Source organism: Tenrec ecaudatus, chromosome 8 (assembly GCF_050624435.1).
Source record: "Tenrec ecaudatus isolate mTenEca1 chromosome 8, mTenEca1.hap1, whole genome shotgun sequence".
In the NCBI taxonomy this organism is placed as follows: domain Eukaryota; kingdom Metazoa; phylum Chordata; class Mammalia; order Afrosoricida; family Tenrecidae; genus Tenrec; species Tenrec ecaudatus.
The window spans coordinates 99616686-99630897 of NC_134537.1; the positions used below are offsets into that span (position 1 = coordinate 99616686).

Consider the following 14212-nt stretch of genomic DNA (forward strand, 5'->3'; position numbering starts at 1 on the left):
CCCATTTTCAAATAAGATCACATCCACAAATGGTCAACAGAAAAGTGGGTGAGGGGAGACATCGGTCAGTGTAAGACATGGAAAAATAATGATTTATAAATTGTCAAGGAGGAGGGAGGGAGGGGAGGGGAAGGAGGGAAAAATGAGGATACCAGGGGCTCAGGTTGAAGGCGAATGTTTTGAGAATGATGAGGGTAACAAATGTACAAGTGTGCTTGAAACAATGGATATATGTCTGGATTGTGATAAAAGTTGTACAAACCCCCAATAAAATGATTTTTTTTAAAAAGATCACATCCATGGGTATAGAGATAAGTACTCCAATACATATTTGGGGTGGGGCTTGAGGGTGGCCTTAATTGAATTCCAAAAGGCTATTCCAACATTTGTCAAGCTAACTACTTCACAGTAATGACAATATGGCAAGACCAGTGATTTTGGTGAACATAGGCCCATTGCCACAATTCATTTTCTGTGAAGTATGTTTATTCAGAGGCAATGTATGTGAAATAGCATGACAGTGGAAAAGGCATTCTGTGAGTACTTGGATGGAGCCCTGGTGGTGTAATAGTTCAAGGTCAGCAGTTCAAAATCACCAGGTGCTCCTCAGGAGAAAGACGGGACTTTCTACTCCTGCAAATAGTTGCAGTCTCTGAAACTCACAGGAGCCATTCTACCCTGCCCTATAGGGAGGGTCATTAGTCACAATTAACTAGATGGTGGTAATTCAAAATGTCTATCCCAGTAAGAACAAAAATGTTTCTCCTTTCCTGATGCACGTGGTCTAATACAATCAGTCTATCACTATGTTGCTGTCTGACCACCCAGGGGCACGGCGCCATATTGAAGACTCACTGTTGGTCTCTGCTGCTTGAAAAGTTGGCACGCAGTAGTAACTTTAACTAGGTTTAAGAGTCCATGTTGTTGAGTCCATGTATAACCATTTTCCTTGCCATCATGGCTGATTCGTTTAGGAGCAAGTAAAAGAATCACAGGAGTGCATGCGTAGAGAATGGTATACACAAAATTCATCAGCCTTCCCTCTTGATGGTTAAGATTCTTCTTTTTGTTCAACAGTCTCATGAAATGTAAGTACCTTTATTTTCTTGTTTATCTTCACATTGCTTCTTGCAAGCACAATGAAAACCAGATTAACTGCTCTACGTTCTTCTGAGTGGCACAATTTACTTTGAACACTGTCCTTCGGTGATGTCCCAGGAAAGGGCTGATGTGCTGCAACTGTCCACTGTGGACCCTATCTGCATATCACGTGTTACTGCCTATAAACAATGACCCCAGTGGTTTTCATCAATTAATTGAGAATAGGGAAGTCAATGAGTCACAGGAGCAGACTGAGAGAAATCAAAGTAGAAAGCCTGGAAGCTATCAGAATTGGGCCACTTCCTAATGAACTGTTAGGGGCCTCTCCAACTCTAACCTTGTATATACTATTTCCATTTGATGAGGGAGTGCGCTGTAGATGCCCAACATATGGATTATTGGATCTACACCAGTTCATGATGAGCAGCTCAGATCTAATGGTAATTTGGTGGCTAAAGTCCAGCATTCAGTCTTTACGAAGGCAAGCCAACAGTTGCTGCTCAACTTGAGAGTGGTTATCTGCAGAAAATGGCATGACTCGTATCCAAAGTGCTAAGGCATTAGGGGCCTGACAAAGGTTCCAAACAGTATCACTAGCTGACACTGACACTGCAAGCACCATTGAATCTCTTGGATCTTGTGGACCAGGTGACAAAATAGCTCGCATGGCAGCCTGGACGTGTTGCAGAGGTTTCTTTTCATCCGGACCCCATTGAAAACCAGCATCTTTTGGAAACGTGATAAATGGGTCAGTGAAGCATACCCAAATGAGGACTATGTAGCCTCCAAAATCCAAAAAGGGCTGCTTGGAATTGTGCTTCCCTTTTAGTTGTAAGAGGAACAAGGTGAAATTCTTTACCTTACATCTTCAGAGTACTATCTTGGCATGCCCCTCGAAAGATTCCCTAAGACAAAAGACTCCTCCATTACTTAATGCCTCACCTAAATGTCTTACCAATAAATCTAAAGGATTGTTAGGTGCCAATGAAGTCGATTCCAAGTCATAATGACCAGACAAACAACAGAAGAAAACTGCCTGAGCCGGTGTCATTGTCAAAAGTTTTGTTACATTCAAACCCATTGTTGCAGCCACTGTATCCATCCGTCTCATCCAGCCTCGTCTTCTTTTGCATCGACATTGTACTTTAGCAGTCCATGATGCCCTATTCCAGCGACTGGTTTCTCCTGAAAATATGACCGTGGTGAGGTGAAATACTGAGTCTAGCTCTTTCATCCACAATCTTTGTAACTCAAACCCAGTGAGTGGGTCAGGGCATAAAATAAAATGTAAGGGCAAGACATTGGGAATTAATCCATTTGGCCATTTCTCTGCATCTAAGAGAGTCATCTGAAAGCAGAGGGAAAACAAATTCTATGGCCTTCAAGAAAGAAGAGCCACAAGTGAAGCCCAAGTGAGATCACTGTCTGAATGGCAGAGGCAGCAAAGGCCACAGCATCGAGTTCAGGTCATGACACAGAGCAGCAGAGCAACACTGAGAACATGAGTCAGAATGGCGGGCTTCCTTGCCCATGGAACAAGGCAGAGACAAAGGAACCCCATGGTGAGAGGATGAGGATCCCAAGAACTGGATGCTGTCTGACAAGAATCACTTGTTCCTAAGGAGTGTCTTGGTGTGATCGTTATATAATTATTTGTCAATTTGAGGATTGAGAGTGAAGGGGTGGAGTTTAGTCTGTCAATCGGGTCATAGCCAATAAAGTCTCTGTGTGAGCATGGCCTTCTCCTGAGGATTCTGGGAATGCCTGTATTTCCTCCATGGAGACGGGAGACATTGTCTCTCTTGGCTCACTCCCGAGAGATGCTCCACTGACAAGACACATGGCACTACGTTGAGAGGTCCCATGCCCTGGGAACTAGAGAAGCCATGTGGAGACCCCTGCCAGCACTGAGATGCTTACAACGCCACTGGATCCACAAGACTTACCACCCTCTAGCCGGTGATCTTCCTGCATTTGGAGTCAGCATGTGTTTTGTGACTCTGAAGAGGATGTTATAGATTGCTATCACACATAGGGGTTAATATCTGACTTAAAAATTTGATCTGGACTGGGATGTTTTCTCAATATTCAACTACTAATATTTATAAAGCTCTTTCCTCTACATATGAGATTGCCCATGAATTTGTTTCTCTAGTCTACCCAGACTAACACACTTGGCTGTATATCCTCCAAGACAGATTTCTTTGTTCTTTTGGAAGTCCATAGACTTTCAGCATTCTTTGTCAACACGTAATTCAAATTCTTCTACGGTCTTCCGTATTTGTTGTCCAGGTTTCAAATACATAAGAGGGAATTTAAATGTCATCACTGGGGTCATGCACACCTTAGTCCTCAATGTGATATCTTTGTTTTTAACACTTCAAAAAAGTATTATTCCAGAGATTTTCCCAATGCAGTATTTTGCTTTCATGAGTGTTGATTGTTGTGATGAGGGAGTAGTTGAGTAGAGGCCTAATGTCTGTCTGCTACCTTAATACTTAACATATACATATATGTACATAGATCTACTTCCCTGTCATTATATACACATATGTTTGCATATGTACATGCCTGTATTTAGATCTCTGTAAATGCCTTTGGCCTCCTCATTCTTTCCTCTATTTCTGTTTGCTTTCATCTTGTGCCACTCGGCCTTCATTCAGGTTTCAGTAATTCCTCTTGGCTACATTGCCCTTGATCAAGCCCCACCAGGTATCCTATGCCCTCCTCACTTGTTGCCTGGTCCTTGGATTTGTTGACACCCCTCTTCCTTTTCCCCACCTCTCCTGTGCCCTCCAGCCCAAACCATTGGTCACGTTTTCTCCTCCAGATTGTTTATCCCACCTATCTTATCTAGATAGACATGCAGAGACAATAATAAGCACACAAAAAAGAGCAAAATCAAACAACAAAAGAAAACAAAAACCCAACAACAACAAAAACTCAATCACACAAAATAAGAAAAGCCTATAAATAGTTCCAGGTCTGTTTGTTGACCTTTAGGAGTGTTTTCTAGTCGAGTCTGATGGGGTGCCAAACCCCGGTCCTAAAATCTATTTTTGGTATTCCTTGGGGACTTCATTGCTTCACTCCCCTTGCAGCTCTGTTGTACACCCTTAGTGTTCCACCCCAGTGTGGTGGGGTCAGATCTGGCACAATTCCCACACTGTGCCTCCAGTATTGTCACCCGTAGTGCTATGGGTCAGTGAGGATGTCGTGTCTCGTGGTGGGGCCGGCCCTATGGTCCTCTCTGTGCATTGGCTGCTCTGAGCAGGAATATCATCCTGGGGGCTTGGTGGGCCAGGATGTGCTCCGCTCTCTCTCCTTCCCTCTTCATTTGCTCCTGTGTGCTCTGATCACACGTGTCCCTCTCCCTGAGCTGTAGCTTCAGCGCTGTCCTCTGATGTGCATTGTTCTGAGGAGAGGTGGGGGGTCTTCGTAATTGGGATTGGGGCCAGTCCACAGACTTCTCTGTTGGTTCCCTGCTTCATGCCAGTATGTTGCATTCATGTCTTGGCATAATGGGTTGAAGTTTGATCCCTTTCTCCCTCTCCTGTGGAGATATAAACAAAACCCTCCACTTGGGTGGGTTAGTGCCGTGTTCCCCCGCTACACAGATCTTTTCTTTCTTTGCCTCTCCATTTTAGTTAGCTGGCATATGTATCCCTGGTTTGGGTCTGGCCCCTGCCATATTACCTGGACCTCATCCCAGGAATGTATGTATATAGTAGCTTTTCCTCTATGCCCCTTTTGCATTTTTAATTTTATCTCAGCTAACTTGTGTTGTATTTGTGCTTTGGGGCTTGGTCTACTTCCCATAGCATAATTTTGTCCATTTCTTCCCATGTGGCCATGTGCTTCATGCGTTCATCACTGCTTTTTAACAATGCATAGTACTCCATTATAGATATGTACCACTGTTTTTTAATCCATTCATCAGTTTTGGAAATTTGAGTTGATTCCAACTCCTTGCAATTGTGAACTGTGCCATGATGAACATTGGAGCACAGATGTCTGGCCGTGGTTTGTTTCTTGCCTCTTCTGGGTATATACCCAGTAGGGGGGTTGCTGGGTCGAATGATAACTTGATTTCCATCTGTTTTAGATATCGCCAAATTGATTTCCATAATGGTTGTACATACCTACAGGTCCACCAGCAGTGGATGAGAGTTGCTATCTCACCAGAGACCCTCCAACACAAGTTGTTTTGTGATTTTGTTAATTGGGCTGTCTTTGAGAGTGTTAGGTGGTGTTTCATAGTTGTTTTAATTTGAATTTTGCTTATGACAAATGATCTGGAACATTTTCTCATATATTTATTGGCTATCCGGATATCTGCCCTTGTGAATCTTTTGTGCACCTCCTTAGGGTTTTTTTCTTATTTTAAGTTAGCAATCAGAAAAATGTGTAACATGTTCTTCCATTTTGGTTTTCTAACTCCAGGTCTTTGCATCTTTAATGTTACATCTCTACTTTGTGTTCTTGAAGTGTCCTTTGAAATCTTCTACTCTGCTCTTTGACATCATCATATGTTCTTTTCGTTTCAGAGTCGCTCCTGAAGCTTACGAAGGCACATGTAATTTAATCACATGTCACTACTTCATAAGAGTCCATGGGTGGTGCAAGTGATTAGTATACTCACCTGCTAGCCAAAATGTTGACTGTTTGATTTGCCTCAGAGAAGCATGGGGATCGGAAGACTCCTGAGAAAGCAGCCATTGGTGCACAGTTCTCTAACATACTTTGCATCACAACGACTTGGAGCCAACTCGACAGAAACTACAATGGCAATTGCTTGATAATGTTTAGACCAGTGTTCAAGTAACCAACTGGGCCAAATTAACACATAAAATAAACCGCCCAGAAAGAATTTACTAGGAAGGACTTGTGACAATATGTCAGAAGAGTTGAAGAGAAAAATCAGAGATCGTAGACAACATCCGTACCATTTAATATAAAATGCGATGCCTTAGTCAAGCGACCATAATTTAAATGCTGCGCTAGCATGTAGTATTTGGAAAGAAGTCCCTGTAGTGAGATTTATTCCTTATATATTTACGGTAAACTACATAACCAGTATTCTCTATTACCCCTAGTAACATTTTTACTTATAAAAATATAAATATTGAATAGAGTGAATGAAAATAACCCTTTTAATTGTGATATGCCTTATGGAAAGTACTATCTTAGCTCTCAATATGGCTTAACTAACAGCAGCATCAAATTAGTGTGATTATGGCATTGGAAGGAGTCTCAGTCCAGCCATAGTTCTCAAACTCATACATTTTATTCTAAACTTAGTATCTTTCTATTCATTTGAAAAATAATTTTCTTTGGTTTGTAAACTGTGAGTCTTCTAAATGTTCCAACGTAGCCTTATAGCAATGGATGTGCTACATTATCATTTGGAAAATGTTATAACCTTCCATCTTACCTTGCAGTCCTTACAACATAAACCTTTAAGGCAAGTGGCTCCTTCCTTCAGTTGACATGTCTTAGGGTTACAACAGGTATCTGGCGGACAGTTCTAAGAATTAGTGGAAGGTAAGATAAAAATACAGAAAGAGAAACATGTAAACTTCAGTAGAACTTCTATTTTCTGGACTTTTATTGAATGTTGTCAATATTTCAACATCTCTAAATTATTAAGATATTAATGCAAGACTTTTACTTTGGGTCATAATAAATTAAATGGCACCATACATAAGCTCCTACCCAATCCTAAACTGGAAAACATGTATGAAGCAACTGTTTCCAACATTTGACAACATGCAAAGCAGGATTATGAGTCCTTATGTGAGAGAGGTAAGTCCTAAACCACTAGTTTTCTTCCTACATACATTTTCTCAAGCAAAATACAATGGTATCATTGACTTGAGAATACAAAAAATAGGAGTTTGAGGTAACTGCGTTAACGGAATAAGTTATTGGTAGACGAGAAGTCACATGAACAAAGAAACAAACAAATACAACTCACTGTCATAGAGTTGATGCCAACTCATAGCAAGGTCAGGTAGAACTGCCCCTGTGGATTTCTAAGACTGTAACTCTTCACAGGAGTAGAAAGCCTCATCTGTCTCCCTCAGAGCAGTTGTTTCGAACTACTGAGCGTCCACTTAGTTAGCTGCCAATGTGTAACACTATGCCACTGGGGCTCCTAAGAGCTCCAGAATTCTACTCAGGAGACATCTGGAATCTTTGGTTAAATTGGACTTACTTTAAAAAAAAAAAAAACGTTAAGATGCAAGAAAATGCCCAAATAAGGAACATTTGGACTCTGATCAGCCAGAATGGAAAATCCTCACTGAACTGCTAGTACATTCAACACAGACTTGGGAAAATTTTGCTTTAATACACTGAAATGAACTCTAGAGAGAAAGTTATCTTATAATATTCTAAAAAGTCTTAAAGATAAGCTTCAAATGCTTCCTTCCCCCCACTATCATGTCCCCAATTCTTCCTTACAAATCCAGCTAGACCAGAGCATGTACACTGATACAGGTAAGAGCTCTCAGCACAGAGAATCCAGGATAGATAACCCCCTCAGGATCAATAATGGGAGTAATGATATCATGCGTGTAGGGGGAAAGTGGGGGGAGATAGGGGGAACCGATCATAATGATCGACAAACAAGAGAAACATGAGTGAAGGGAGACAGCGGTCGGTGTAAGATATTAAAATAATAATGATTTATAAAGTATCAAGGGTTCATGATGGAGGGTGTGGGAGAGAGGGAAAAATTAGGAGCTGATACTAAGGGCTCAAAGTAGAAAGAAAGTTTTTTTAAAAAGAATGATGACAACATATATACAAATGTGCTTGACACAATGGATGTATGGATTGTTATAAGAGCGGTAAGAGCCCCCAATAAAATTATTAATAATTTTTTTAAACTCTTCAAAAAGAGTAAGCTTGTCAACAAGTAACTTATGTATAATTTAAATATGGCCAGAATAGAGTCTAATACTTGTCAAAGAAAAGCAAATAAAGTCAGATGCTAAGTCATTTAATAGTCACAGTAGCTAAGAATATATCTATATCAATGATATAGGACAATATTGATATCACATGCAAGTAAGATTTTGCTGAAGATCATCCAGCTGCACCAGTACATTAATAAGAAGTGCCAGAGACAGAGATTGTACACTGGTGCATATGGGGGCTGGAGGCACAGGGAATCCAGGGTGGATGATACCTTCAGGACCAAGGGTGTGAGGGGCGATGCTGGGAGAGTGGAGGGTGAGTGGGTTGGAAAGGGGGAACTGATTACAAGGATCCACATGTGACCTCCTCCCTGGGAGATGGACGGCAGAGAGGGGGGGAAGGGAGACTCCGGAGAGGGCAAGATATGACAAAATAACAATGTATAAATTACCAAGGGCACATGAGGGAGGGGGGAGCGGGGAGGGAGGGGAAAAAAAAGAGGACCTGATGCAAAGGGCTTAAGTGGAGAGCAAATGCTTTGAGAATGATTGGGGCAGCGAATGTGCAGATGTGCTTTATACAATTGATGTGTGTATATGTATGGATTGTGATAAGAGTTGTATGAGCCCCTAATAAAATGTAAAAAAAGAAAAGGGGGAAAAAAAGAAAATGATGAGGGCAAAGAATGTACAGATGTGCTTTATACAATTGATGTATGTATATGTATGGATTGTGATAAGAGTTGTATGAGCCCCTAATAAAATGTTTAAAAAAAAATAAGAAAGAAAGAAAATAGTCATCAAAGTCCCTGGAAGAAAAAAAAAAAAGAAGTGCCAGAGATTCAGGCTGGATTCATAAGATGATATGGAACAAGGAAAATCATTGCTGATGTCAGATGGATCTCAGCTGAAAGCAGATAATACCAGAATGATGCTCACTTGTATAGTATTTACTATGCCAAGGCATTTGCCTGTATGAATCATAGCCAACTATGGATAACCTTGAGAAGAATGGGAGTTCCAGAACACTTCATTGTGTTCATATAGAACTTGTGCATGGATCAGGAAGTACTTTTGCAAACAGATCAAAGAGATACTACATGATTTAAAATCAGGAAAGGTGTGCATCAGGGCTGCATCCTTTTGCCACACTAAATCTGTATTCTGAGCAAATAAACAGAGAAGGTGGGTTATATGAAGAAGAATGTGGCATCAGGATTGGATTAAGGTTTATTAATAACCTGCAATATGCCGATGACACAATCTTGCTTGCTGAAAGCGAAGAGGACTTGAAGTACTTGCTGATGAAGATCAAAGGTTATAACCTTAATTATGGATTAAAGCTAGCATATAGAAACCCCCCAAATTCTCATATCTGGCTTAATGAATAGCATCAGAGAAATTGATAAAAGGTTGAAATTGTCAAGGATTTTGTCTTACTTGGATCCACAATCAGTGATCAAGGAAGCAGCAGTCAAGAAACCAAAAGAGGCATTGCATTGGCTAAACCTGCTGCACAAGACCTCTTAAAAGTAATGAAAAGCAGAGATATTTCTTTGAGGACCAAGGTGTACTTGACCCAAGCCATCATATTTTCAATAGGTTCATATGCATGTGAAAGTTGCACAGTTAATAAGGAAGGCCAAAGAAGAACCGATGAATCTGAATTAAGGTGCTGGAGAAGAATACTGAGGTGCCATGAACTGCCTAAAGGAGAAACAAATATTTCTTGGAAGAAGGACTACCAGAGTTCTCTCTAAAAGCAAAGATGGCGAGACTTAGTCTTACATACTCTGGACATGTTATCAGGAGAGACCCGTCCTTGCAGAAGGACAGCCTGCTTTGGTAAGCAGATGGGCAGTGAAAAAGAGGAAGGCTCTCACGAAGATGGATTGACACAGTGACTGCATCCATGAGCTGAAACCTAGGAAAAATCGTAGGATGGCACAGAACTAGGCAGTATTTTGTTCTCTTGTCCATAGGATCTCTATGAATTAGAACCAACTTGGCACTTAACAATAACATAACTAATAATTACTTTAAATAACACATGATAAAAGTTAAAATAAACGTGATCCATAATTAAGAAGGGGAAATCAGTTGTGTCAGTTGGGTGGACTAGAGAAACAAATTCATAGACACTCATATGTTTATAAGAGCTATATATCAAAGGGTAGTTATATATTAAGAAAACATCCAGTCCAGATCAAGTCCAATATTAGTGCATATCCGATATCAGTCTATAAAGTCCTCTGCAGGCTCATGTGACACATGCAATGATCCCTGATGCAGGAAGACTAACAGACCAGTAGGTGGAAGGTCTTGTGGATCCAGTTACAGTGGAAGCATCTCAGAGCTGGCATGGGTCTCCACATGGATCCTCCGTCGCCAGGGCTCTGGCTCCATCATCTGATAAGTCACATGGAGCTTTGTGAACAAGAAGGTCTTGCAGGGGGAGTGTGTCCTGCCTCCAAGGAGGAAGACAGGAGTTCCCAGAATCCTCAGGAGAAGGCCATGCCCACACAGAGGTTTCATTGTCTATGACCTGATTGACAGTCTAGACTCCACCCCTTCACTCAAGTTGACAGGAGATTAAGTAGCAGCCACATCAGTCATAAAATTATAGACTCATAAATTATGAGTCTTAAAACAGCTATTATAAATACGTTCAAGCATTTGAATATGGACAACATGAAAACAGAAGTAAAACCAAGTGTCTAGAAAAATAAAGGATCTAAAATTGAAAAATAACTAGATGAGTTTAAATGGATATCGGGCACTTTAGGAATAACTTAACAAGAATTAAAAATTCAGCCACGAGAACAATTCAACAGATGTAGAGAAAGTGCACACATCCACAAATCAGACTAAATGTATTATAGGGTAATGTAGTCCTAGTTCTGTGCCAGCTTCATAACTGTTCCTATGCCTCAGCCCATGATTTTAACCACGGTGTCAATTCATTTCCTTAAAGGTCTTCCTCTTGTCCATGCCTCTCTACTGTACCACGCATGAAGAGCTTCTCCAAGGTGTTGCTAGGTGCTGCTGAGTCAGTTCTGACACACAGTGAACTATGGACAACAAAATGAAACATTGCAGGGTCCTAGGTCATGCACACAATGGTTTTTTAATGCATAAGAATCTGTTATTTTACTATTAATAGTGCTACATGAACAATGAAAATTTTGTAGTCTAATTCTGTTCAGTTTTTTTAAATCATTTTATTGGGGGCTCATACAACTCTTATCACAATCCATACATGCATCCATTGCATCAAGCACATTTGTACATTCGTTGCCCTCATCTTTCTCAAAACATCTGCTCTCCATGTAAGCCTCTGGCATTAGTTCTTCATTTCCCCCCTCCCTCCCCGCTCTCCCTCACTCAGGAACACTTGATAATTTATAAATTATTATTTTGGTCATATCTTACACTGTCCAACATCCCCCTTCACCCGCTTTTCTGTTGTCCGTCCCTCAGGGAGGAGGTTATATGTAGATCCTTATAATCAGTTCCCCTTTTCTACACCACCCTCCCTCCACCCTCCCAGTATTGCCACTCTCACCACTGGCCCTGAAGGGATTATCCGTCCTGGATTACCTGTGTTTCCAGTTCCTATCTGTACCAGTGTGCATCCTCTGGTCTAACCAGACTTGCCAGCGAGAATTCAGATCATGATCATGGGGGGAGGGGGGAAGCATTTAAGAAGCAAAGGAAAGTTGTATGTTTCATCAGTGCTATACTGCATCCTGAATGGCTCGTCTGCTCCCTGCAACCCTTCTGTAAAGGAAGTCCAGTTGCCTACAGATGGACTTTGGGTCATCACTCTGCACTACCTCTAATTCACAATGATATGATTTTTTTGTTCTTTGATACTTGATCTCTTTGGCATCTCATGATCACACAGACTGGTGTGCTTCTTCCATGTGGGTTTTGTTGCTTCTGAGCTAGATGGCCACTTGTTTACCTTCAAGTCTTTAAGGTCCTAGATGCCATATCTTTTGATAGCCGGGCACCACCAGCTTTCTTCCCCATATATGCTTAAGCACCCCCTTTGTCTTCAGCAATCTTGTCCGGAAGGTGAGCGAGTGTCATGGAATTCCAGTTTAATAGAACAAAGTATTCTTGTATTGAGGGAGTACTTGAGTGAAGGTCCAATATCCTTCTGCTACCTTGATAAGACTAAACCTATAAATATATGCACATAGATCTATTTCCCCATCCTCATATATAAATATATTTGCATAGGTACATGCTTTTATTTAGAACTCTATAAATGTCCTTTGCCTCCTAGATCTTTCCTCTATTTCCTTTTACTTTCCTCTTGTCCTGCTATTAAGCTCAGTCTTCATTTGGGTTTCAATAATTCCTCACAGTTACATTTCCCTTGATAGTGCCCTACCAGGACTCCTACACCCTCCTCACCACCAATTTGGGTCACTTGTTGTTACCTTGTCCCTGGGTTTGCTAACACCACTTCCCTTCCCCTCACATCCCCATCTCCCAGGTTCCCCCAAACCATCAGTCCATTGTTTTCTCCACCAGATTGTTCACCCAGCCTATTTTGTTAGACATTTCTGTGGAGATAATAACATGCACAAAAACAAGAAAGAGCAAAAACCAAGCAAAAAAAAAAAGAAAAACACCAACAAAATGTCAATGTCTGTTCAGTCTTTTGTGGAAATTTCTTTTTTTCCATTTTAGAAACTAACTGGTAAACTTCTTTTGTGTTGATGCTATTTATTTTTATTTTTTAAATCATTTTATTGGGGGTTTGTACAACTCTTGATGAATCACTACCAGGCCTCTCACACGGGTCAATAGAAAACAAAAGTATATAAAACAATAATTCTCTATGACCAAGTGGGATTCATGCCAGGGATGCAGGAGTGGTTCAACATATGAAAGACCGCTAGTATCATTTGCCACATTGATATGAAAAATTATAAGAACCACATAATAATATCAGAAGATGCAGAAAAGCATTCAACAACATCAAAAACCCATTCTGTTTAAGACACTCAAGAAAATCAGAATGGAAGGAAAATTCCTCAATATTACACAAGCTATATGTGAAAGACCAACAGCCAATGTGGTAATCAATAGAGAAAAAATGAAAACAATACCAATGAAAAAGGGAACCAGACAAGGATGACCCCTGTACTCACTCCTATTTAACATTGTACTGGAGGTCCTAGTTAACAAAGAAAAGACATCAAAGATATTCATCTGGGAAGGAAAAGGCAAAACTATCATTATTCGCAGATGATAGATTTTATATATTGGAAATCCCCAAACTCAACAAATGGAGTGTTGGAAGCAATCGAGGAATATGGCAGAGTGGCAGGCTACAAGATCAACAAATCGAAGTCTATCAGACTGCTATACATATCAGACAAGATCACGGAAGAGGTGATTAAAAAGGTAGTACCCTTGACAATAGTCAAGCACAAATTGAAATATCTAGGGGAATACCTGACTAACAAAAAACAGATTTTATTGAGGAAAACTACAGAAAAGTATTACAAAAGAAAAAAAAGAGTAGCCTCTTAACACTGGATATATAGAGCAGAAATTGTGCACAATCTGACCCCATCACACTGGGGCAAAACATCAAGGGCATGCAACAGAGCAGCAAGGGGAGCAAAATGATGACATCCCCAGGGAATACCAAAAATAGACTTTGAAGACAGTGTGGCTTCTCATCAGACTCTACAGGGAAACATTCCTAAAGGTCAAAAAACAGACCTGGAACTATTTACAGGCTTTTACATTTTTGTCATTCGCTTTATTTTTGTTGTTGTTGTTTTGTTTTTGTTGTTGTTGTTATTGTTTTGTTGGTTTTGTCTTCCTTTATTGTTCTGTTTGGCTTTGCCTGGTTTTTGTGCTTATTAATGTCTCTGCATGTCTACCTAGATAGCTAGGTGGGATAAACAATTCATAGAAGAAAACAACAGAACCAACAGTTCATGAGGGATACGGGAGAAGGGGAGGTGGGATAAAGGAAGGGGGAGTGCAAACAACCCAGGGACAAGGGAACAACAAGTGAATTAAATTCAATGTAGGATGCCTAGTGGGGCTTAATTAAGGGGATTGTAACAGCGAGGAATTACTAAACCTGAATGAAGGCCGAACGTGATGGTGAGGCAAGAGGAAAGGAAAAGGGAAAAGAGGAAAGAGCTATGAGG

The 14212-nt window shown here is 40.6% G+C and overlaps 1 protein-coding gene across 1 annotated transcript in view; it reads right to left on the minus strand.

Moving 5' to 3' along the window:
* Window positions 1-14212, minus strand: part of LOC142455491 (disintegrin and metalloproteinase domain-containing protein 32-like) — a 258099-nt gene that overhangs the window by 153079 nt on the left and 90808 nt on the right. The window contains exon 13 of the mRNA XM_075557223.1: window positions 6536-6628. Within this exon, the coding sequence (XP_075413338.1) occupies window positions 6536-6628 (93 nt within the window). The remainder of the gene's footprint in view (window positions 1-6535; window positions 6629-14212) is intronic.